This window comes from Gigantopelta aegis, chromosome 13 (assembly GCF_016097555.1).
Source record: "Gigantopelta aegis isolate Gae_Host chromosome 13, Gae_host_genome, whole genome shotgun sequence".
In the NCBI taxonomy this organism is placed as follows: domain Eukaryota; kingdom Metazoa; phylum Mollusca; class Gastropoda; order Neomphalida; family Peltospiridae; genus Gigantopelta; species Gigantopelta aegis.
In genome coordinates, this window is record NC_054711.1 from 34,010,744 (window position 1) to 34,037,478 (window position 26,735).

The following is a 26,735-nucleotide window of genomic DNA, read 5'->3' on the forward strand; positions in this document are numbered from 1 at the left end:
CCACGTCACAGAACGGCCAGACGTCACTGGGGCACGCTTCATCTGCGGTGGCAACGTGTTCAGTGGGGTCGAGTGATGTTCACTGATGAGTCCAGGTTTAGTCTCCAGTTCAACGACGGTCGGGTTATTGTCTACAGACGTCCTGGGGAGCGCTTTGCTGACGTTAACGTTAGACAACGTCACCGGTTCGGTGGTGGCAGCGTCATGGTGTGGGGCGGCATCTCTATCCACCACAGGACCCCCCTCTATGTGGTGGATGGCAATCTGAATGGAATCCGCTATCTGAATGAGATTATCCGGCCGTTGGTTCTCCCAGGCCTTTAGCAGATTGGCGGCGGGGCAGTTCTGCAGGATGACAATGCCAGACCCCACCGCGCCAGGGTGGTAACGGACTTTCTCAGACAACAAGGTATCGCCAGGATGGATTGGCCAGCATATTCGCCTGACTTGGCCCCAATCGAGCACGCCTGGGACGAATTAGGCATGAGAGTTCGGGATAACCATGCCCCTCCGGCCAACCTTCATGATCTGGGTCAACTTCTTATGGCAGAGTGGCAGGCCATTCCCCAAGAGTTCTTCAGACGTCTGATCAACAGCATGAGGCAACGATGTGTCGAGTGTATTCGCGCCAGGGGTGGATTCACACACTATTAAACGAATTTTCTAATGTGTAAAATCCATGTTTGACAACCTTCAACTTTGACAGCATCTGGCCAATGGAACTTCGTTTCCTTCTTTTTCAGGGTCGCACGTTTTCCAGGTTTTCTCCGATAGGCATGCTGTCGAATCGGTGTAGCGTTAGGTTCCAAGCGCACATCCTGGCTTAAGGTGTTGGTAATCGTTGGAAGGTTCTGACAAATGGAAACATTGTCTTGTTTCGACGTAGTCAACTTTGCTCGTTGGGGGCTCAAGTCTGCTAGAATCTGGCTGTTGGCCAACTTGACCTCTGCAGTCTTGACGTCATCACAGGAAATTGAGTGACTCTCAATTTGGACCGGTAACTCTGGAACTATCGGCAGTCTGTCAAAATAACCTTTTAGCAAACTGATGTGACAATACCTACTTTTCCTAACCCTATCAGGAGTGTTTATCACATACCCTGTCTCATTAACCCGTTTGTGCACAACATAGGGCCCGAAATACCTGTTCTGCACAGAACCCCGTTTAATGGGAAGGTACAGCAGCACTTTATCCCCTGGTTTAAATTCCCGACTCTTAGCCTTCCTATCAAACACTGATTTTATTTTGCTCTGAGCATAGCTCAGTTGCTTCCTATCCTTTCTATCTCTAACTCTCTTATTCATTAATACTCCCTTGTCCACAGTTAACAAGGTAGTGCGAGCTGCCAACAAATTTGGATCAGCCCCCTGCTCTAGTATTAATTCTTTCTTGTCTATTACAAGGTAAGTCCCCTCTATCAAACACAACTGGTTCATTTCCCCTTTGCGGGAGATCAACCGGTTCCACCACATTTAATTCCTCAGTTGACTTATCTACCATTTTACTGATAACCTCATCCACTCCAATTTCATGGCTCACACACGTATCAGACAAATCACAAATATCCTCTGCGTCTTGTGTTACCTTTCTGGCCATAGCCCTAGTCTTTACACACGCAGGATATCTAATCTCATCAACCTCACTCTCTTCTATTGGTAAAATGCTGTCTTTAATTAACAATTGGTCACATTTCGGCTGACAACACTGCCTAGTCAAATCATTACCCAACAAAACGCCTATGTTTTCAACAGGTAAGTCCTTCACAACACCCATAATGACTGGTCCCGTCACAAACTTCGAACACAAGAAAACCTTATGTAACCTGACAACCACATTTTCTCCAGTAACCGAGGTTAAAGCAAAACAACGTCCTGTATCTGAATTCTCAATACCAGCTAAACACTTTGACGTTATAAGCGACAGATTACAGCCTGTGTCACGGTAGATTGATATTGGCTTAGGACTCAATTCTTGTTTCACATCACAAACCACACCAGTGGACACATACGGGTTTACTTTTTCTGCCATGGGACTAACCATTAACTCTCTCGCTAACGGAGCTGACCTCACTAAACCGACCACGTGCGCATTATCGCGTTTCCTTTTAAAACAGTCCCCGACAAGATGGTTATCCTTTTTACAGTAACTGCAATGTGGACGAAAAGTTCGTGCATTGGCTGATAATGCAGGTTTATCCTTACTTTGCCCACCAGGTGCATTCCTTGCCTGACTAGCTGACCAACTAGATGACTCTTCTCGATAGTTACTTTCCCGGGAAAAACCTGGCTGAAATTTCTTCTTATCACCCTGTTGTAAAGAGCTACCCTGTACTGCCTGAGCTTTGTGTATTAACACGTAATCATCTGCCACTATGCCTGCCTCCTCTATCTTTTTGACTTCACGATCCTCTAAGTGAATACGTAAGCTAACTGGTAATCCATTTTTAATGTCCTGTAAGATCAACAACTCCCGTAACTCGGTATATGACTCTACCTGATGAGACACTACCCATTTATCAAACGTCCCTGCCTTCTTAGCCACAAACTCACTATAAGACTGACCCTGCGTTTTTCTCAACTCGCTATACCGTAAACGATAATCCTCAGGTCGTAATTCATAAGCCCTCAACACTGCCGCCGTAACTAGGTCGTACTGACTTGCTCGCTCATCACTCATTGCATTATAAGCTACACTAGCCTTCCCCTTAAACTTAGACACGGCTAACAATGTCCACTTAGACTGCGGCCAATTTAGCTGCTTAGCGGCCCGTTCAAAAAGTTGGAAGAACATATCTACCTCCTGTTCGTCAAATACAGGCACTGATCTATAAGCCTCCGACATGTTAAAACCATTTCCTGCCTCTCGTCTAACTTCTTCAGTATTCAACTTTAACTCATGTTCCACTTTTAATTTTTCTAACTGGAATTCTCTATCCCTCTCTTCTCTTTCTCTCTCTCTCTTCCTATCCCTCTCTTCTCTTTCTCTATCTCTGTCTATCTTCTCTCTCTCTCTCTCTCTCTCTCTCTCTCTCTCTCTCTCTCTCTCTCTCTCTCTCTCTCTCTCTCTCTCTCTCTCTCTCTCTATCTTCTCTATCTCTATTTTCTTTCTCTCTATCCCTCTCTCTATCTTCTTTTTCTCTATCTCTGTCTTCTTTTTCTCTCTCTCTATCTCTATCTCTCTCTCTATCTCTCTCTTCTCTCTCTCTATCTAATGCACGTTCTTCTCTTTCGTACTCAAGCTTTTTAAAAGCTAATTGTTGTTCCACACTTAACTCATTTATCTCTATCTCTGGAACAATCTCACTGTCTTCCATAACAGGCCTATCACGAAAAACTTCCTGGATAATAATTGTCTTTATATCACCTAAGGTTTTAGCTGATGTTAAATCAATTTCTCGCTCACCCGCGATTTCAACTAACTCGGCCTTACGTGCTCGCTTAATCTCCACTACACTGAGCGTAGGCCTATCCAGCAAATTCTTATCCATGTTTAGATATGACGCACTTATTATTAATTAATTTTCTAGTGAACAACGTTGCTACTTCTAGTAAATTTGTAAAAATAATTTATAAAGCCCCCATTTACAAACAATACTTTTTTTAAATATGCATGTCCCGTTTCAGATCCCGGACGAGCGCCCCAATTTTGTACTCCTGTCACGGGGATTCTATAATACCCGTAACTGAATAAAACACGATTGTCCAAATATCTCTCCTAACTGTATATCTATTAGATCTCTCTGTAACAGGCGGTATATACCCGCTGTGGCTCGTCTCTAGGTATGATCAGAGATACGATCTTATATAAAGTATATATTATTATAGCACGTTTAGTTCACTAGAAAACACAACAAAAACACAATACACTTTGGAATCTATATTAACCTACGCTGACAAATGTACTGCCGCAGTAGTTAATTAATAACAACAATAATAACAACCCAGAACTGATCACTTAATTAGTTAATCTCTAGGTGTCTAGTTTACATAATATGTTAATCACTTCACCGTGTCACAACACCCACACGTGTGATAATTGAGAAACGCTTCTAGGGGAACTTAATTAATAAAGGAATTACAACACTATTCCTAACTGGTTAATTTTTAATTAACCCTTAACTACTCATTCAGTAATCTTGTAACACAGAATTAATACCGGTACCTATCACAATAAAGACAATAACCTACAGTTTACCTAGGTCTTCTAGGATGACTGGCTAAGCTTTATATTACCAAATACTCGTATAAATATAGAACAGTAAGACTACGATTTACTTCGTCAGATGACCGAAGACACTGTCTAAATAATATTGGTATAATACAGTATTAAAATATTTAAAGTCACATCAATCACATCAAGGTTATACAACAGAGCAGAAATAATATATTTACCGAAAGTCCAAACGGACTAACGTTCCCTGGGAGCTGTCCTTTTTGCTTCTCCTCGATATCTAAAAAAAACTAGCTATTTATTATAAAAATCAGAATATCGCCTGGGGGTACAAGGCGGTCCTCCCCCTATTAAGTGATATATCCCCAACTCCCAGAGACGCATTTTTCTCTTTGATCGCCAGACTTACTGACGCCATCGTCGCCAAATCACGGTTGTGAAAACCGCACTCGCAGAGGTATTACGTAACTACTCGCCACATGGCTCCCGCACCTGGCTAAGTGTGTACGGTCGCGCGGAGGTATTACGTAACCAAGTGCACACGACCTTCTAACACAATTAATATCGCCACAGGCGAAAACAAAAATTAAGAGCATGTACCGTCACAATAATACATACTTGTTAACACGCATACGTGCGATAACATTTTAAAGACATACGACTGGCTGCTCCAAGGTGATGACCAGGTCACCAATACATACCATCCAATGGAAAAAGAGCACAGTCGAATCGATCACTCTATGACGTACAAGTTAACTTGAAATTGACGCAAAAGTTAACTGTAAGCTATAGGGCCGTACATAGGTTTTACTTGAAAAAGGCGTTTAAATTTATTTTAAAACTATTTTTTGAAGATAATATATTTATATAAGAAATATACTACTAAATTTGTTTCTGTTAGATACCGTTTATATTACAACTCGTCGTTTTAAAACGTATCCAATTCTCTTTCGCTGGTTGGATAAACAACTCGTAAGATAAACGGTATCTAACGGCCGCTCATGTAGTATTCTCTATTACCAAAGTGCTACTACGAAATCGTAATACATTGTCTAAAGTTGCGTTTTTATGAGTGCATACAATAAAATCAAATATTAGAAACGACTAAAATTTGCTTAGGGATCTTTTATATGGCATGCACCATTCCACATATATAATAACGCACACCACGGACTTAGATATACCAGTCGTTGTGCACTGGCTTGGACGAGAAATAGCCCAATGGGTTCACCGACGTGGATCGATCATACACCGACCGCACATCAAGCGATCAAGCGAGGAATTTACCACTGGGCTAATTTACCACAAGCAACTAAAGTATGATGATGATGATGATGATGATGATGATGATATGATGATGATATGTGATTACTGCTGCTACATGGAATATACAACATTTCATGGAAAGGAATATATCATGTGTTCTTTTAACTACGCCTATTTGCAATGTGGTTATGTGCGACATTTCGTCGACAGTGGGAAGGAGAGGAAATCAGCAAATGATCTTTACATGTACTGTCCAGTCTGTCGGATAGACAGGACAGTACATCCCATGACATTTGATGTACCAGTCGTGGGGAACAGGTTTGGGCTGGGGGAAAACCTGAGTATTTAGAGAGTGGTCGACCTTTGACCCCTCGCACTTACCTCAGGCCAGTGCTCTGGCGCTAAACTCTGATCTGCATCCCGCAACGTTTCAATCACACATACATACAGACAGTCAGCCAGACACACAGACAGACAGACAGACACACACACGCACAGACACTTTCTCAGACAGACACACATATGCATACAAACACTCCCATGCATGCATACATACATGTAGATAGATAGTTGGTGGGCCCATTGAGCTATTTCTCGTTCCAGCCAGTGCACCACGACTGTAATATCAAAGTTTGTGGTATGTGATATCCTTTCTGTAGGATAGTGCATATAACAGATTCCTTTCTGCTCATAGAAACAATGTAGCGGGTATCATCTAACAATGTGCTTTGACATTAATGGTAAGCAAACACAAGGGACATAAATGTGATAATATCTGGTACCGAGTTTGTTATTCTATTTATTACCCCAGCTATTTGGGGTTTTCAAAGCCTTTATTTTCCACATCAGCTACACGTCCATGTATATAGAAACGACGTAAACTACTTTACTGTTCTGGGTATTGCTTTAACTTTGTATTTTATTCACGGTTCACTGATAATTTTCAAAACCCAAAGTTCTATATACAGTCAAACCTGTCTTAAGTGGTCACACAAGGGAGTAGATAAAAGTGGCCGCTTAAGACAGGTGGCCGCTGATTACAGGTTGCGACATATAGTCTTTAAAACATATGTTGTCGTTTCTTGTTTTAGCGTCTTTACTGCAAATTAATGGATGTGTGCTTCACAGTTTACTATAAATAAACGTTTGCCATGTCGCCTCATTCAGGAAAAACTGCAACTGGAATGTATTAAATTAACAGTTCTCAACCAGTTTGTTTTCTCTTTCCATTTAATTATTTAATGTCTACTTCATGCGGTGTATTGTCATAGTAAGTGAATCTACAAATGTCAAGCGTAGCCTGCCCAGAGGCAATTAGTTGCTTTCCATAGTCATACTTTCTTAATTGATACACAGTCGAGATGTCGGGACTGAATGGGTACTAGTATTCCTGAAGGTGTGAAGATCGATTATTTGCTGCACTTTATCGCTGTTGTTAAATATCACTATTATATACTCTTCAAAAGAAGAAACGCAAAACCGCATTGTCGTAACATTTGGAGAATTGATTTAATTATTGAATGGTGAGTCCGATAATTACCAAATGTTGCAGGATTGTTCACAATTCACTCTAGTCCATTGTGAGTAAGTGATAGGACACACCACCAAGGTCAAGGTCATCTGGAGTCAATACCGGGTGTGGCCTCCGCGTGTGTTGACAACTGCCTGGCACCGCCTGCCCATTGAAGCAACCAGAGTACGGATGACGTCCCGGGGGATGGTGGCCCACTCGGCCTGCAAGGCTGCTGCCAGCTCGGACAGGGTCTGGGGCTGTGGTTGTCGCTGTCGGAGGCGTCGGTCCAACTCGTCCCATAGATGCTCAATTGGGTTCAAATCCGGTGATATCGATGGCCAAGGAAGGACATTAATGTTGTTGTTCTGTAGGAAAGCCGTTGTGAGACGTGCTGTGTGAGGCCTGGCGTTGTCATGTTGGAACACTGCGTTGGCGTTGGCCATAACTGGAACGATGTGTGGCCGGAGGATCTGGTCAATGTAGCCCTTTGCATTCAGGTTGCCCTGCACGTGGACCAGGTCAGTTCTGCCAGTGTGTGAGATGGCTGCCAGTTCTGCCAGTGTGTGAGATGGCTGCCCACACCATGACACTACCCCCGCCGAATCTGTCCACTTCCTGCACGCAGTTTGCCGCATAACGTTCACCACGACGCCTATACACGCGACATCTTCCATCATGACGTCGTAGCAGAAATCGGGACTCGTCACTGAACCACACCTGTCTCCATCGCAGTTGAGGCCATTGTCGATGAATCTGGCACCACTGCAGTCGGAGTCGACGGTGTTGTGGTGTTAAGATGACACCTCATACTGGACGTCTGGCACGAATTCCTACCTCACGTAGGCGGTTCCGTACGGTCTGGTCGGATATCCTGCGCAAACCTGGTATTGCTGCGGCTGTGGAGGTGGCAGTAGTCAATCGTTCCCGAAGGTGGCGTACCCGGATGTAGCGGTCCTGCCCGGGGGTAGTGACCCGTGGTCGACCGGATCTAGGGAGGTCACGTGTTGATCCATGTTGCTGGTAACGGTCCCACAGTCTGGAGATGGTGCTTGGGGACACATGGAATGCCCTGGCAACGGCCGTTCTGGATTCGCCTGCGTCTAGTCGGCCGATGGCATTGTTTCTCTGCGGTTCACTGAGACGTGGCATGTCCTGGATTGTCAACTGTCGGCCAGATACAGAGGCCAGGCAAGCGAACACCCTGCACTTTTATACTGTCGGTGTTCATGTTGCACGTGCAGACAACGCACGTGCAGTGGTGACATGGTTTGCACGTGGCTGCGTTTTTGCGAATATTCACATTTTGGAACTTTATTGTACAGTAGCTGCGTTTTATCGAATGTAACCGTGGGAATGTGTTTGGGACATGCAATGACCTTATATTCACAAAGCATGAACCGGTAGGAAACATAAAATCGGAGTTATAACCCATTTGTACCCTTTTGCGTCTCTTTTTTTGAAGAGTATATAATAGTAAACATTTAGTGTGGCCGCTTAATACAGGTATTTTAGCGATTTGGGATACGATTTGGGTGGCCGCTGGCCGCGTTAGACCGGTGACCGCTTATTACAGGTGCATTAATTACATTAAACTACCATTTTATTACAAGTTTAACACTGAAACCAGAAAGACGTAAACGCAAACGCTTTAAACTATGTAACGTCTTTGTGCTTTGCCAAATCGTGATGACGTCATATTTAGTACCGACAAGGTGATCGGTTTGTTCGCGTCAAACCGTCCAATAGTAGTGTACGTTAAATCAATGCATGATCATTTCTCAGTGAGAAATTATGATCTTGATTTTCCCCGTTATGAGTGCCTGCTGGGGTAACAAAATGAGATAAATCGTCTGGAAATTATTTCACTTACAAAAACCGGATGTCCACAGCGCCGCCTGTGGGTATGTACACTGCTGCAAAAATACATACTGACACACACATATACACAGACAGAGATAGACAGGCATGGCAGAGCGAGGGGGGGGGGGGGGGGGGGGGGGATCTAGTGCCCCCAATAATTCTGAATCTCAGTCAGCCCCCTGCCCCCAATGTCTACTTGCTTTCGCCGTGTCTGATATACACACACAAACAATATAATTTTATATGAGAAGAAGAATAATTGCTTCGACATTGAAAATAATAGATAAAACAAAAATCAATATCTTTTCCTCTTTTTTTTCAATTTTGTTTTAGTTCACTTGCTTTGATGGTATTATCTACGGTGGTTTGTGTCACCAGAAGACATAAGCAGTTTAACTTTATTACAGTGTTCATACACACAGAGCTATGGAAACGCAAACAAATAAACATAGTAACAAAGACAATTATTACAAATAAATATGGTAACTAACCAGACAGGTGCGGGGTGTAGTCCAGTGGTAAACCGCTCGCTTGATGTTCGTACGATTTGGGATCGATCCCTATCTGTGGGTTATTTTTCGTTCCAGCCAGTGCACCATGACTGGTATATCAAAGACCGTGGTATGTGCTATTCTCTATGTGGGAGGTTGCTTAGTAAGACCCATTGCTACTAATGGAACAATGTAGAGGGTTTCCTATCTGCGACTATACCAAATTACAAAATAGCCGATGATTAATAAATCAATGTGCTCTAGTGGTGTGGTTAAACAAAGCAAACTTTAACAGCATTTTTGCAGGATTACTTATTATATCGTGGCATATTGAAAAAAAAGAAGAAAAAACCCGCTTCCTTTTAAAGGGAGACGAGTTCCGGGAACACACGGTCATTAAAGATGTTCGTACGCAGTTCTGTGTAGTTGTTGTAAACACCAAGTTGGAGGGGGCGGGATTGCTTCAAACACATTTTATTCAAGTCTTTTCTCCAATTTGAACAATACCCTCTTTCAGTTAAAGTTGTTACATGGAGAAAAATACACGACTGTCCGTTAGGATACCATTTATCTTACAACGAGTTGTTTTATAATTTATTATCCAACTAGTTCAAGATATTCAGTGAAATATAATCAGTATAACCCACGTGTGTTATAATGATTTAACGTGCACCACAAATGACGTAATTTTATGAAGCGACGTCATAACATAAGGTGGCTTCCTCGGTGTAAACGCTTATCAGAATGACGTCATTTCGGAAAATGACTTAGTTTCGTCATCTCTTTTTAGTTACGTTTCAAACGTTTTGACATAGTCCTAACTTGTTATTCATAAAAATAATAATGGATAATAAAGAAATTATTACACTCGCGTATGAATCGTACTGATTCTACGAAACTCGTGTCAGGATTCATGTATTACCATCGCTCTCGCTCGTGTAATACAGTAATCCTGACACGAGTTTCGTAAAATCAGTCCAACACTCTATAATACGACACACGTATAATAATCTCTATGTATCCAACGAGCGAAAACGAGTATGATACGTTTTCAAACAACGAGTTGTAAGATAAATGGTATCTAACGGACACGAATGTAATATTCTATTTCTTACATATCTTAAAAAAACAACTCAAGTTTTAAGCAAATTTTAACATATTTTTATACTAAAAGTTATTTACAGTCCTTGCATTTGTAACTAACTTACGTATCAAAAACAAATAAGTCTCAGGTTAACTATACCTCGCAGAGAAATCCAATATTTAGTTACATGCTCATATACCACTAGAGTTTTGAGCAGAGCAATCGTTTTCGATCGTGCTGCTTTTTCATTGGATGTATGACATTGGTGATCCGAGCTGCGTTCAGCAAGACCGTGCGGTAAATTGTCCGCTAGACTGTTTTATGCGCTTCGCGGTAAACAAAATGGCCACGGTTAGTTGGGTACCAATCAAATAGTTCGTGGACGTTAGCGAAACGTTTGCTGGCTGAACTTGGTTCTTGTCATATGTCTTGAAGTTGTTAACACGCGTACACGTGTTAACAAGTAAGTGTTAACGAATGTGTAACAACAATACGCTATTTCTCCGCATGCTTAATATATATGATACAATATTTTTGTATTTCTGTTAAATATCCATTGCGTTGTTTAATGCCTCTCGAAATATATTTTCAAGTCAATTTTACAGAAGTGCAATTCTGTGAATCATTTGTTTTCCTGGGATGTTTGTTGTTTGGCGTATTTCTTTTATCATTTGTTTTCCTGGGATGTTTGTTGTTTGGCGTATTTCTTTTATCATTTGTTTTCCTGGGATGTTTGTTGTTTGGCGTATTTCTTTTATCATTTGTTTGTTTTTGTGTTGTTTAACGCCACCATTAGGGCACATTATGTATTAATCATCGGCTATTGGATGTCAAACATATTGTCATTTTGACACAGTCATAGAGAGGAAACCCGCTTTATTTTTTTCTATTAGTAGCAAGGGATCTTTTATATGCACCATCCCAGCAACACGATAGCACATACCACGACCTTTGATATACCAGTCGTGGTGCACTGGTTGGGACGAGAAATAGCCACATGGACCGCACATCAAGCGAGGAATTTACCACTCGGCTAACAAAACAAACAACAACAACCCAACAAGCATACCATCGCAAGCATCTCCTGTTTCACCCTACATCAAAGTTCGATAATTGGACATATATATTTGATTACAGCGATATGCTCATAACGGGACTGCGACTGTCAAAAACACTTTGATAATTTAGAGCTGAGCTGTGTATGAATACACTAATCTCTCCTATCAGTCGGTTGCTAAAAGTCAACGATCAATATTTGGTCACAGACCATAGTTATTTACCCTACATGTGTCTAAGTAGCGTTAGTGGCTATATCACTTTTATTAATATCAGTAGGCCCGTGGATGCTTTACGCACCTTTGCCTGTATGGGGGCAACACAGCCAGAAAAGAACAACCCCTGTTGTCCAGCGCTTTGTCCCAAGATGCTAGTATTAGTTTAAATAAATACACCCACTAAACCTGGCCAGAGTACATCCATTTAACACAAAATGTATTACATTTGACTGCGCTGGAATTACCACAAAAAGTCTTCAATGTTAACATGGTCTCGCCTGTTAACGTCAGTCTAGTAGTTGCCATTTCAAAGCTGTCTGACACAAAATAATCAGTCAAACAGAACACTATTTCCGGATTTCAAACACACACACACACAGAGGGAGAGAGAGAGAGAGAGAGAGACAGACAGACACACAGACATTAGTGATTAATTTGTGATTTGTTTTATCTGGTAGCTAGATGTAAAAGTATTTAACTTCGGACACAGGAGCGACTCCGCAGAATTGATATAGATTGGTCTGTGACGGTTAGAGAGTGTGATACGTCTCCACATGTCCGTCTAGCCCCCTTACTGTCAGAGTACTCGGGCTATGGCTATCATAATGACACTAATATACAGACAGGAGAGGGTCTTGTAAGTTGAATAACTTGTGTCCAATCCATTTGTACCATATATGCAATAAAATAGGTTTCAATCAATACAGACAATGATTTTCGAAACACGAAAACTGTATTTGGTATGTAAATTATAGTCGTTATAAAATTTTGTTAATCAAGAAATCTTACAAAGGCAGAAAACATTTTGTATAAAAAATAATATTTTCCATTGTTTAACTCCCACCAAAAAACCCCCAAAACCAAAACAAAAAACCAACAAAACCCCCAAAACAAACAACAACAAGAAACAAAAACAAAACAAAAAACACACAAAAAAAAACCCCCCGCCAACAAATGCTGATGATATTATCCCTGTAAGATTGTGCGTAGTAATGAAATTTCGAAGTTGGATCACTGTAACTGTTTCCACGTTGAAACTGGATGTAGGAAATACTATCTACATTTACGGAAACTGGATATAGGAATACTATCTACATCTTTGTCTGTTCGTGTAAAATAAATGATTTATTTACCGAATGAATTAGAGAAAACGACTATCATATGCGGTAATGTGGGATAGGAAACCGTGGTGGAAATTTCGACCTTGCGATTCAGCATGCTTCGTCCCGGGTCGAAATTTCCACCACCTCGGGTGTACTTGTTCTATTCCACATGACCACATATGATGGAGTCTTATAATATTCATTCGTTAATTTAATTTAATTTAATCTAATTTTAACTAATTTTGGTTTTGTTCATTCATCCATTTATTTATTTATTTATGTATTTATTTATTTATTTATTTACTCATTTATTTATTTGTTATTGTTTATTTGTTTAATCTTTATTTATTTACTCATTTATTTATTTATTTATTTGTTATTGTTTATTTGTTTAACCTTCATTTATTTATTTATTTACTCATTTATTTATTTATTTATTATTATTTATTTGTTTAATCTTCATTTATTTATTTATTTATTTATTTTTCAAACCCCGTTATGTAACAACTAATAAAAAACACCACACTGTTACTAACTAAAAACAAACTTATATAAAAGGTTGTTTTACCACGTGCTTGCTCAGCGTTAAGACAAAAAGAGTACACATTTCCACAAGTCTTCGTTAGTATTGCAAGACCGAGAAGAGTGATAAAATATTAACGCAATCAATACGAAAATACGAACATCTTTTGTTTTCAAAAAATCGTTTGGGATTTCCAAATGATAATAGATCTCGGGCCACGACATTGATCGTAAACGTTGGCACACAAACGCGGAATTTCTTTATGGTCGCCTGGGTGTTCAGACATGTTGTACATAGCACGAGCGGCCATGTTCATGAGAGAAGAAACCAGGAACTCAAATCAAACATGATATCCGGTGGGACAGGGAATTCGAAGAGAACTCCGAAGACGTACCATGGGATGAAGTATTCGTACATGGTGAGCACGAGCTAGCTCAGTTTGCTTTTCCTACTGTTTAGTCGCCAGTTTAATTCGTGCGTGCCTGAGTAAGTCTCGAGCACTGATGGATGATTGAAAAAAAGTTCCGGTTACTAGTCTTGGGATTGTTAGTAAAGGAAGAAAATGTAGCGGTTTTCCTATCTGAGACTTCACGTCAAAAAATTACCGAATTTTGGACATTCAATAAGCGATGATGAATAAATCAATGATCTCTAGATTTGGAATTGGTACTAATGAAAAGTGTAGCGTGTTTTCTCTCTAATATCATTTGACGTACAAAAAAAATCTAAAAATAAAATCCAATAACCGAGGATTAATACATTAATGTGCTCTAGTGGCGTCGTTAAGCAAAACAAACTTTAACTTTTAGTCTTGGAATCTTATAAACTTCCATCGTCAATCATCGGTTACAATCGGTTTGTACCAATCGATCAACTTTCGATTACACAATCGGTTAGAGATATGGATAGACAGGTAAATAGTTTTTATTATATAACATTTAGTGAAATATCAAATAAAAGTGTTATCAGTCACTCAGTGACGATAACACATTTTAGAGTGAAAATAGCACTATTTCACTCTAAAATGTGTTATCGTCACTGTAGACAGTGCTATTTTCACTGTAAGAAAGCCGGAACTATTTTTCTGCTGGCATTTTAAAAATAACGGTAAATTGTCAAACATTATACAATAAATAGAAAAGTTCATGTTTTTTGTCAAATATGATTTGTATCTCATCTCGTGAAGTTTGCAATCATATCACACTCGTCGCGCAAGCGCGACTCGTGAGATATAACCGCAAATTTCACTCGATGAAATATAAAACATATTTGACAAAAAACATAAAATACCTCAACTTGTGTGCAGATTAAAACCAGAGTTCAGTAATAATATTACAATAATACAGCAATGAAAATACCCAAGTTATGAGAGACTTTAGAACTATTAAAAGATTATCAAAAATATTTCTAAATATGTGTGACGAACTATTCGGACCATGCATCCATTTCCGTGTTTGGGGCGGGACGTAGCCAGTGGTATTTAGCGCTCGCGTGATACGCGGTCGGGTTGGGATCGACCCCCCCTCCCTCCCCCCCCCCCACCCCTCCGTGGGCCCATTTGGCTGTTTCTTGTTCCAGCCAGTGCACCACGACTGGTATATCAAAAGCCGTGGATGATGCATATAAAATATCCCTTGCTATCCATGGACATAAATTAGCGGGTTTTCTCTGTAAAACTATATGTCAAAATTATTAAATGTTTGACATCCAATAGCCGATGATTAATAAATCATTGAGGTCTAGTGGTGTCATTAAACAAACCAAACAAACAAACAAACAAACTTCTATGTCCGTGTCCACCGGGGAAAAAATAGCTAGTTTTACATTTAGTAGCTGTTAAATATTAGGTTTCTTTAGGTACACGTGGAAACAAACCTAAACTCCGGTGTATTTAGATCGATTCCGTCATCTAAGCTCAGTGAACAATTAAAGTTAACATTTCCCGCCATAATCGATTATTAATTTTCTTTTTCTAATAGATCGTCGCATCAGATCAATGTTCGTGTATAATATGTAACCGGATGTTTTAAATTACATTTCATATCCACTACAATTTTAAAACAGTTTCCATATACTAGTACATGTATTTTTGTTCTAACTCTAATAGTACAAAGCTTTCTTGTTATTTAGTTTCTATTGTTTTCCTGTGTCGTTGGTATTGTCAGCTTGGGTTGTGTTCACCCTCAACTCAACAGTGTGTATTCGAAACTGTGTTAGCGAACAGATGATAATATTTTTTAAAGTTTGTTTTGTTTAGCGAAACAACTAGAGCACGTTAGTTAATTAATCATAGGCTATTGGATGTCACACACTTAGTTAATTAATCATCGGCTATTGGATGTCACACACTTAGGTAATTAATCATCGGCTACTGGATGTCACACACTTAGGTAATTCTGACACGTAGTCATCAGAGGAAATCAGCCACATTTTTACTAATGAAGCAAGGGTTCTTATATGCACTTTGCCACAGACAGGAAAGCACGTATTTGGGCGTTTGACCATTTGCGATGCACTGGTTGGAACAAGAAAAAGGTCAATCAGCTGAATGGATCCACCGATGTGGTTCGATCCTGCGACGCACGTACCTCAAGCGAGCACTCAACCGACTGAGCTAAATCACCCCCCACAAAAAACACAAAAAAACACACACAAAAACCAACAACAAAAAAACGTTCATGTAGTAACAAGAGACTATAGGCTGCAATAAAATAAACTGGTGGGCCAATCAACCGTCGTTTCCAGTACGTACATTAGATTGATCGCAAACATAATATATGTTAAAAAGAACAAAAGAATCGGACACAAGTTTGAAAACTTACAAGACCCTCTTCTATATACATACCATATACATGGCGACCTGTATTAAATAACTGTAAATTTAAACTACATTAAACTTCAGTAGATGTTGAGTAGGTTTTTATTGGTATAGCACATTGTAGGTCACAGGTTTTTGTATTACGCCATATTTAAAAAGTAAGACATATGAAAATGAACATAGTATCAACAATACACGATGCAATAAACTGCTTTGTTCAAAATCTCACTGTTCTACATTGCATACTTTTCCAGCATTGCAACCTTTAGTTTTCTCTTTTTATTTTAAATCACCCGATGTAATCAGTCATTGATTTGGCATGTTGTTTTTTCACTGAAGGGTGAAAGTGAATACTGTACTATCAGTAAAACATTCAATAAACTGCTTTGTGCAAACTCTTACTGCTCAGCGTTGGATACCTTCCCTGCTATCCCACTTCAGAAAGTGCGACCTTTTTTTAAAGGCGCAGACCCTAGCTTAAACGCGTAAAAATGGACACTAAGTTTAGTTAATTTACAAACCTGTAACTCAGTTGGATAAAGTTACAATATAGTGGAAGAAGAGTCTGTGACCTTAAAACGGAACATATTCTTAAAAATAGATTAGAACTCTAACTAATAAATCGCTACTTCTCAGATGCACGTGCGTTTTGAAAAAAATGAAAAATGCTTTTTTTTGGTAATAGAAACACCAGGATGACCAAAATCAGTTCGGTTCTACGGAAATGGATCATCTAAAGAATAAAATATAACTAATGTTTGATTGCAGTGCTCACAGATGGCTTTAATAGTGGAAAATATGCTGTAGTGTTTAAAAACTAGGGTATGTCCCTTTAATCACTCGATGTAATCAATCATCCATGTGACCTGTCCTACATCCACTCAACGGATGAAGGATGTCTGTTTTATTGTTTTATTGTTTTATTTTTGTATCTAGACTTGTTAACTAAAGGGTGGGACGTAGCTCTGGTAAAGCGCTCGCCTGGTGCACGATTGGTATGGGATCGATCCCCGTCGGTGGCCCATTGGGATATTTATCGTTCCAGCCAGTGCACCAGTACTGGTATATCAAAGGCCGTGGTCTGTGGGATGGTGCACATAAAAGATCCCTTGTTACTAATGAGAAAATGTAGCGGGTTTCCTCTCTAAGACTATATGTCAAAATTACAAAAACATTTACTTCCCATAGCCGATGATTAATAAATCAATGTGCTCTAGTGGTGTCGTTAAACAAAACAAAAGGTTTTTTTCACTAAAGTTTCTCGGCACTTTTTACTTCTATTGTTATTACGTATCCTGTGTTCTATGTTAACTATAGCTATTTCTATTGTTATGACGTATCCTGTGTTCTATGTTAACTATAGCTATTTCTATTGTTATTACGTATCCTGTGTTCTATGTTAACTATAGCTATTTCTATTGTTATGACGTATCCTGTGTTCTATGTTAACTATAGCTATTTCTATTGTTATTACGTATCCTGTGTTCTATGTTAACTATAGCTATTTCTATTGTTATGACGTATCCTGTGTTCTATGTTAACTATAGCTATTTCTATTGTTATGACGTATCCTGTATTCTATGTTAACTATAGCTATTTCTATTGTTATTACGTATCCTGTGTTCTATGTTAACTATAGCTATTTCTATTGTTATGACGTATCCTGTGTTCTATGTTAACTATAGCTATTTCTATTGTTATGACGTATCCTGTGTTCTATGTTAACTATAGCTATTTCTATTGTTATGACGTATCCTGTGTTCTATGTTAACTATAGCTATTTCTATTGTTATGACGTATCCTGTGTTCTATGTTAACTATAGCTATTTCTATTGTTATGACGTATCCTGTGTTCTATGTTAACTATAGCTATTTCTATTGTTATGACGTATCCTGTGTTCTATGTTAACTATAGCTATTTCTATTGTTATTACGTATCCTGTGTTCTATGTTAACTATAGCTATTTCTATTGTTATGACGTATCCTGTGTTCTATGTTAACTATTTCTTTGTTGATACCGGGTCGTCATGCATGCATGAGGGCGAGGCATAGCCCAGTGGTAAAGCGCTCGCTTAATACACAGTAAGTTTGGGATCGATACCCGTCAGTGGACCCATTGGGTTATTTTTCGCTCCAGCCATTGCACCACGACTGGTACACTAAAGGCTGTGGTATGTGCTATCTTGTTTATGGGATGATGCATCTTAAAGATTCCTTGCTGCTAATCGAAAAGAGTAGCCCATGAAGTGGCGGTAGCGGGTTTCCTCCGTCAATATCTTCACCATGTGTCCGACGCCATATAACCGTAAACCGGCCTCGGTGGCGTCGTGGCAGGCCATCGGTCTACAGGCTGGTAGGTACTGGGTTCGGATCCCAGTCGAGGCATGGGATTTTTAATCCAGATACCGACTCCAAACCCTGAGTGAGTGCTCCGCAAGGCTCAATGGGTAGGTGTAAACCACTTGCACCGACCAGTGATCCATAACTGGTTCAACAAAGGCCATGGTTTGTGCTATCCTGCCTGTGGGAAGCGCAAATAAAAGATCCCTTGTTGCCTGTCGAAAAAAGAGTAGCCTATGTGGCGACAGCGGGTTTCCTCTTCAAAACAGTGTCAAACTGACCATATGTTTGACGTCCAATAGCCGATGATAAGATAAAAAAATCAATGTGCTCTAGTGGCGTCGTTAAATAAAACAAACTTTTTATAACCGTAAATAAAATGTGTTAAGGGCGTCGTTAAATAAAACATTTCCTTCCTTGACGTGCGTAGCGTGAGGTGGACCTGGGGGGGGGGGGGGGGTCGAATATTTGTTATATCTGTGAAAATGGCATTACAAATAATTTGAAAGGTGAGTCTGGCAACCACGAGCCGTACCACTATTTATTTTTACACTGTGCACCCCCACCCCACCCCTAGACTATTATGCGGGTTTGATTCATTTTGTTAGCACCGCGTTTACATCATGAGATTCAGTTCGTACAATATTATCTTTATTTTTTCACGTCTGCAGTCGAGCTTCAATAATACCTAAACAAGGGCGGAATCGGGGGGGGGGGGGGGGGGGGGGGAAGGGACACATGGCTCAACTCCTGAAAAGGGAACCCCGGTACTAGTGTGACATTGATGAAATGAAAATAGTAAACAAATTGCTTTGAAGGGGGCACTTCAGGGTTCGAATTTAACAACGGCATAGACGACAATTTCCGTAGCTGGGCACTTGAAACTTTTTTTTTTAGCTGAGGCCCCTGGTTCCCTTTGACCCGCCCTTGCTAAATAAGTATCATAAACCTTTATAAAGCTTAAGCGGCATTCTTTTCTTAATGGATGTTACACCAGGCCAACCAAACCAAGAAAAAAAAGAGAAGAGTAACGATGATCACAACAGTAACATATTACAAGAAACAACCTGTTAGGAGGTCCCTCTCTCTCTCTCTCTCTCTCTCTCTCTCTCTCTCTCTCTCTCTCTCTCTCTCTCTCTCTCTCTCTCTCTCTCTCTCTCTCTCTCTCTCTCTCTCACACATCACACACACACACACACACACACACACACACTCTTTCTCTCCCAAGTGTCAAAACAATAATATTCTAAATACAAAATAGTCCATCGATTCATCTGTCTGTCTTTTCGTCCGTCCGACTGTCTGTCCGTCCATCCGTCCATTTACCGATCCATCTATCCCTTCATGCATCAGTCAGTCTGTACATCCATCCACGCCTTCTGTATTATTTATTAATCCCCTACCGTGGTGGGGGTTGGAGGACTATAGATTTCACCTCCGTCCTTCAATCTGTCTGTCAATCCGTCTGTTCCACATATATTTCTTTTTCCACAATGGAGGCAGGACGTAGCCCAGTGGTAAAGCGCTCGCTCGATGCGCTGCCGATGTGGGGTCGATCCCTGTCGGTGGGCCCATTACGCTATCTGGTATATCAAAGGCCGTGGTATGTACTACCCTGTCTATGGGATGGTGCACGTAAAAAATCCCTTGCTGCTAATCAAAAACAGTAGCCCATGAAGTGGCGACAGCGGGTTTCCACTTTCAATATCTCTGTGGTCCTTAACCATATGTCTGACGCCATACAACCGTAAATAAAATATGTTGAGTGCGTAGGAAATAAAACATCTCCTTCCTGCTTTTCCCCCACAATGCCTCAATGTATTGATCTGAAGTTGTGTATATAGCTGCAGCATTCACTGTTACAGATTTGCGATTTATCCGTCTGTGAGTTATGGCCCTTGAAGTTAGGAGATACGAAAATGTGTTGGGCCCGGTAGTCTACATGTATTGCATTAACAGTAGTGCCAGAATGCCTGTTTATTGGTCCCTTACTGGTCCAACCGGAGAGGACTATATGTTTCATCTCCGTCCTTCTGTCTGTCTGTCCGTCCATCTGTCTGTCTGTCCGTCCTTCTGTCTGTCTGTCCGTCCTTCTGTCTGTCTGTCCGTCCTTCTGTCTATCTGTCCGTATGTCCCACATATAGAAATATATGTTTTATTTAACGACGCACTCAACACATTTTATTTACGGTTATATGGCGTCAGACATATGGTTAAGGACCACACAGATATTAAGAGAGGAAACCCGCTGTCGCCACTTCATGGGCTACTCTTTTCGATTAGCAGCAAGGGATCTTTTATATGCACCATACCAGAGACAGGATAGTACATACCACGGCCTTTGTTACACCAGTTGTGGAGCACTGGCTGGAACGAGAAATAGCCCAATGGGTCAACCGACGGGAATCGATCCTAGACCGATCACGCATCAAGCGAACGCGTTACCACTGGGCTACGTCCCGCCCCTGTCCCACATACACCGGCCTCGGTGGCGTTGTGGCAGGCCATCGGTCTACAGGCTGGTAGGTACTGGGTTCGGATCCCAGTCGAGGCATGGGATTTTTAATCCAGATACCGACTCCAAACCCTGAGTGAGTGCTCCGCAAGGCTCAATGGGTAGGTGTAAACCACTTGCACCGACCAGTGATCCATAACTGGTTCAACAAAGACCATGGTTTGTGCTATCCTGCCTGTGGGAAGCGCAAATAAAAGATCCCTTGCTGCCTGTCGTAAAAAGAGTAGCCTATGTGGCGACAGCGGGTTTCCTCTAAAAACAGTGTCAGAATGACCATATGTTTGACGTCCAATAGCCGATGATAAGATAAAAAAAGCAATGTGCTCTAGTGGCGTCGTTAAATAAAACAAACAAACTTTACTGTCCCACATATAGTTTTTTTTTTTTTTCAAAATGCCTTGAGATAATGAGATGGAATATTGTGTACAACTTTATCATGTTTTCTTGTAGATCAAGTTTAACATCCGTGGACATTTACCCATTTTTTACAGAAGTATAGCCAACTTTGTTTTCCAGATTTTAATTTGTTTTTCTTTTTTGCTATGCCTGAAGATATCGAGATGGAATTCTGTGTATGGCTTTATCGTGTCCTGCTACAGCTCTGTAACTTCCATGGCAATTTATCCATCTTTTTCACAGAGCCCTTGAAGTTAGAACTGTCTTGGGTCTAGTTAGTGAAATGTATTGCTTTAGAAGTACTCCCAGAATGCGTATTTGTTTTCTTCTAGTACCTGGCGGCCCAGACTGTGAAGATCGCGTCTATGAACGGGCTGGGAGAGGTGACGAAACTCGAAAATGATCTGGCGGCAGAGATCGAGCGCGAGGACGCAGCGCCCCCCAAGGAAACTGTCGCCAGGTAAACTGTTTTTCTTACACACCCGTTGGTGAGAACATTATTCGTTATTTTTTATAACACATAGTTGTTAAAGGGACATTCCTGAGTTTGCTGCAATTTTAAAGATGTTATCAACTAACAAAGAGTTTTTGACGATTGTAATTATATATCAAATATATTTTTCTGCATAAAATATCAGTGGCTGTATATTAAACGTATTTCTGATATTTGTCCTAGGTTAAATTTTATTTTATTTTATAGAATATTATGTTTACGTACGTACGACATTATTTAAAGACAAAATCCAGTTTGGGCTTCTTACAAATATTAAGACGACCAAAAAGACATTGAATATACAGACACTAATATTCTAAACAAGAAAATATATTTAATATGTAAGTTTAATCGTAGAAATATTTTATTAGTCGGAAATATCTTACAATGCAGCAAACTCAGGAATATCCCTTTAACACGTATATACGTGCGGGAACATTTTACAGACATACGACTGGCTGCACCTAGGTGATGACCAGGTCACCAATGTCATGCCACCCAATGGAAAAGCCCGGTACAAATCGATCACTCCGTGACGTACAAGTTAACTTTAAGCGCTAGGGCCGTACATAGGTTTTAGTAGCCTTGAAAACGAACTTCTGAGCATCTTTATTTTAAACATTTCCAGGGAGCCTGCTCCCAAAACACACAACAGATCTTGCTCCCTTTAACATTTTCTTTCGGCGTACTCAATCTTACCCGTTTTAGACTTCCATGTCCCCCTCCCGTTTTACAAAATCGTGGATTCGCCCCTGTATAAAAGCTAAAACAGTACAGTTGAAGATCTCAACAGAGTTATCAAAGACCGTGGTATGTGCTATCCTGTCTGAGGGATAGTGCATATAAAATATCCCTTGCTACTAATGGAAAAATGCAGCGGGCTTCCTCTCTAAGACTATATGTCTGAATTATTAAATGTTTGACACACAATTGCCGATGATTTATATATGAATGTGCTCTAATGGTGTTTGGAAGGCTAAATGTGTCTTGGTGTCCTCTCCAATTAGTCTTTGTGCCACGTTTTCTGTCATTAGCCTGACGATAACACTTGCCGTGCTTCCAAAAAAAAATGCCTGGCTGAGGTTACAACTTGTTTCATTTAATTTATACTAATTCCCCAGCTTATATCCAATTAAGGTTCAAACACGCTGTCCTTGGCACAAATACACATCTCATCCCTCTGGGTTGTCTGTCCAGGACAGTGGGTTAGTTGTCAGGTTAGTGAACGAGTAGTGTGTAGTGACTTCACACCTACCCATTGAGTGAGTCGTCAAAACTCGCTCTGGATGGGAAGAGGTACCGGCCTTATGGCCCTATACCGACCTCGGTGGTATCGTGGTTAAGCCATCGAACATAAGGCTGGTAGATACAGGGTTCGCAACCCGGTACCGGCTCCCACTCAGAGCGAGGTTTGATGACTTTATGGGTAGGTGTAAGACCACTACACCCTCTTCTGTCTCACTAACCAATAACGATTAACAACTAACTCACTGTCCTGAACAGACAGCGCAGATAGCACATGTGTGTGCCCAGGACAGCGTGTTTGGACCGTAATTGGATATAAGCACGAAAATAAGTTACAATGGCTTAACCACGACACTTCTTGGCATCACCAGAGAGTCCTGTTGAAGACAGACGCGCCCAGACAAGTCGATTCCCGGTAATAGGTATGTGTCAGGAAACCGTTTCGATCCCTGGCATTATTATGTGCGTCAATATCGCCGAGCGGCGGAGTTTCTATAACTCTATTGTCTTGTAACACGGCTCTGAACGTCTCATTACCATGGAACACGGAGATTAAGGCCGCCGATCGACTGGTTTCCCCTTGTGACGGCTTCTCATTGTGCAAACTGTCTATGACACGCGCATGTAGTGCCGAGTGTTGGACGTACATCACGTACAGAACCAGCTGGAAAGGAAAATTAGAAAGAAAAAACACGAAAAAATAAAATTTGTTTTGTTTAACGACACCACTAGAGCACATTTATTTATTAATCGTCGGCTACTGGGTATCAAACATTTGGTAATTTTGATGTATAGTCTTAGAGAAGAAGCTCGCTACATTTTTTCCCCATTCATTTCATGTCAACTTATTTTTCGTGCTTATATCCAATTAACGTTCAAGCACGCTGTCCTGGCACACATACACCTCAGCAATCTGGGCTGTATGTCCAGGACAGTGGGTTAGTTGCTAGTGGTTAGTGAGAGAGAAGACGGTGTAGTGGTCTTACACTGGCTCCCAGACACTCACCTAAGAATACTTAGAGAACAGTCATAATTTTAGCTCTCGTCAGCATGTGACTTCATTTTTTAAAATACTGTAAAAGGCTTAAAAGGCTTAAATATCCATATTCAACCACGACTGGTATATCAAAGGCCGGTGTATGTGCTATCCTGTCTATGGGATGGTGCATATAAAATATCCTTTGCTGCTAATCAAAAAGAGTAGCCCATAAAGTTGACACAACGGGTTTCCTCTCTCAATGTCTGTGTGGTCCTTAACCATATCTCTGACGCCATATAACCGTAAATAAAATGTGTTGAGTGCGTCGTTAAATAAAACATTTCCTTCCTTCCCATACAGTGCATGTGGTGTATGTAAAACATAGTAACAATATCGATGGTAATATTATAAAACGCATCCGTATCCAGTAAACGATATAGGCTAGAGCCCCAGGCACAAAGGCGGAACATGTTTTTCGACTGAGAAAACTTGATAGAAAGTCAGGTCGGCCTCAGTGTCCTAATTTCTGTTAGACACTGAAGTTAATTTTTGTTTTGTTGAACGGCACCACTAGAGTACTTTATTAGTCATCGACTATTGGGTGTCAAACATTTGGTAATTTTGACATACAGTCTTAGAGTTAAAAGGTAAAGTGTTATTTGTTTAATGACACAACTAGAGCACATTGATTTATTAATCCTCGGTAATTTGATGTCAAACATTCAGTCATTATAGACTTAGAGAGCAAATCCGCTACATTTTTCCATTAATAGCAAGGGATCTTTTATGTGCACTATCTCACAGATATCACAGCCCATGTCCTTTGATACATCAGTCGTGGTTTACTGACTACAACGAAAACTAGCCCAATGTGCCCACCGATGAGAATCGATCCTAAACAGACCGCGTATCAAGCGAGCGCTTTACTACTGGGCTACGTCCTGCTTCTCAAAGTAATAGAAAGTCAAACTGCATGTAAGCTGTGACGGTACATGCTCTTAAATTCTTTTCGCCTGTGGCAATATTAATTGTTTTAGAGGACCGTGTGCAGTTCCAAATGCACTTAGCCCAGATGGGGAACTTGTTACGTAATACCTTCGCGCGACTGTGCATTCCAATATGCACTTAGTCCAGCTGTGGAGGCCAGGTGGCCAGTAGTTACGTAATACCTCCGCGAGTACGGTTTTTACAACCGTGATTTGGCGACTGGCGACAGAATGTCGGGTCATCTAAGAAAATATACCGACTCTGGGAGCGGTGGAAATATCAGATGATACGTGAGGTGCCGCGTTGTACCCCAGGCGATATTCGCTGTCTCTGAGAGTTTTGAATAAATAGCTAGAGTTTTAGAGATATCGGGGAGAAACATAGGAAGGCTCCAGGGGATCGCTGTCCGTCCGGACTGGTAAATAATTTTATTTCTGCTCTGTGTATAACCTTGATGTGATTGATGTGACTTAAAATATTTTAATACTGTATTATACCAATATTATTTAGACGGTGCTGCCGGTCATCTGACGCAGTAATTTGTAGGCTCACTGTCCTAAATAATTATAAAAAGCTTAAGCAGTCATCCTAGAGGACCTAGGTAAACTGTAGGTTATTGTCTTTATTGTGATAGGTACCAGTATTAATTCTGTGTTACAAGGTTACTGAATGAGTAGTTAAGGGTTAATTAAAAATTAACCAGTTAGGAATAGAGTTGTAATTCCTTTATTAATTAAGTTCTCCTGGAAGCGTTTCTCAATTATCACACGTGTGGGTGTTGTGTCACGGTGAAGTGATTAGCATATTGTGTAAACTAGACATCTAAAGATTAACTAATTAAGTGATCAGTTCTGGCTTGTTATTATTTGTTGTTGTTAATTAACTACTGCGGCAGTACATTGGTCTGCGTAGGTTAATACAGATTCCAAAGTGTATTGTGTTTTTGTTGTGTTTTCTAGTGAACTAAACGTACTATAATAATATATACTTTATATAAGATCTTATCTCTGATCATACCTAGAAGAGCCACTCGGGTAAATACTGCTCGATACAGAGAGATCTAATAGATATACAGTTAGGAGAGATATTTGGATAATCGTGTTTCATCCAGTTACGGGTATTGTAGGATCCCCGTGACATAAGCATAACAGCTTAGGCACCTAAAGGGTGTATACTACCAAATCAAATCCCATAGACGACAATATTAACATAACAGCTTAGGCACGTAAAGGGTGTATACTACCAAATCAAATCCCATAGACGACAATATTAACATAAGCGCTTAGGCACCTAAAGGGTGTATACTACCAAATAAAATCCCATAGACGACAATATTAACATAAGCGCTTAGGCACCTAAAGGGTGTATACTACCAAATCAAATCCCATAGACGACAATATTAACATAAGCGCTTAGGCACGTAAAGGGTGTATACTACCAAATCAAATCCCATAGACGACAATATTAACATAACAGCTTAGGCACCTAAAGGGTGTATACCACCAAATCAAATCCCATAGACGACAATAGTAACATAAGAGCTTAGGCACCTAAAGGGTGTATACCACCAAATCAAATCCCATAGACGACAATAGTAACATATGTGGCTAAAGCTCCTACATGCAGCGTACCAACATAAACGCCACGGATATAAATACTACCACACCTCACCCTTAA

At 40.5% G+C, this 26,735-nt stretch overlaps 1 protein-coding gene across 4 annotated transcripts in view; it reads left to right on the forward strand.

Moving 5' to 3' along the window:
- Positions 1–26,735, forward strand: part of LOC121387839 — a 112,416-nt gene that overhangs the window by 63,099 nt on the left and 22,582 nt on the right. For 3 of the 4 annotated variants that reach the window (XM_041519067.1, XM_041519066.1, XM_041519065.1), the window contains exon 2: positions 21,687–21,814. In XM_041519067.1, coding sequence (XP_041375001.1) covers positions 21,687–21,814 — 128 coding nt within the window. Of the gene's footprint in view, positions 1–13,604; positions 13,703–21,686; positions 21,815–26,735 lie in introns of those variants that run through there. The other variant, XM_041519064.1, reaches the window with a different exon arrangement.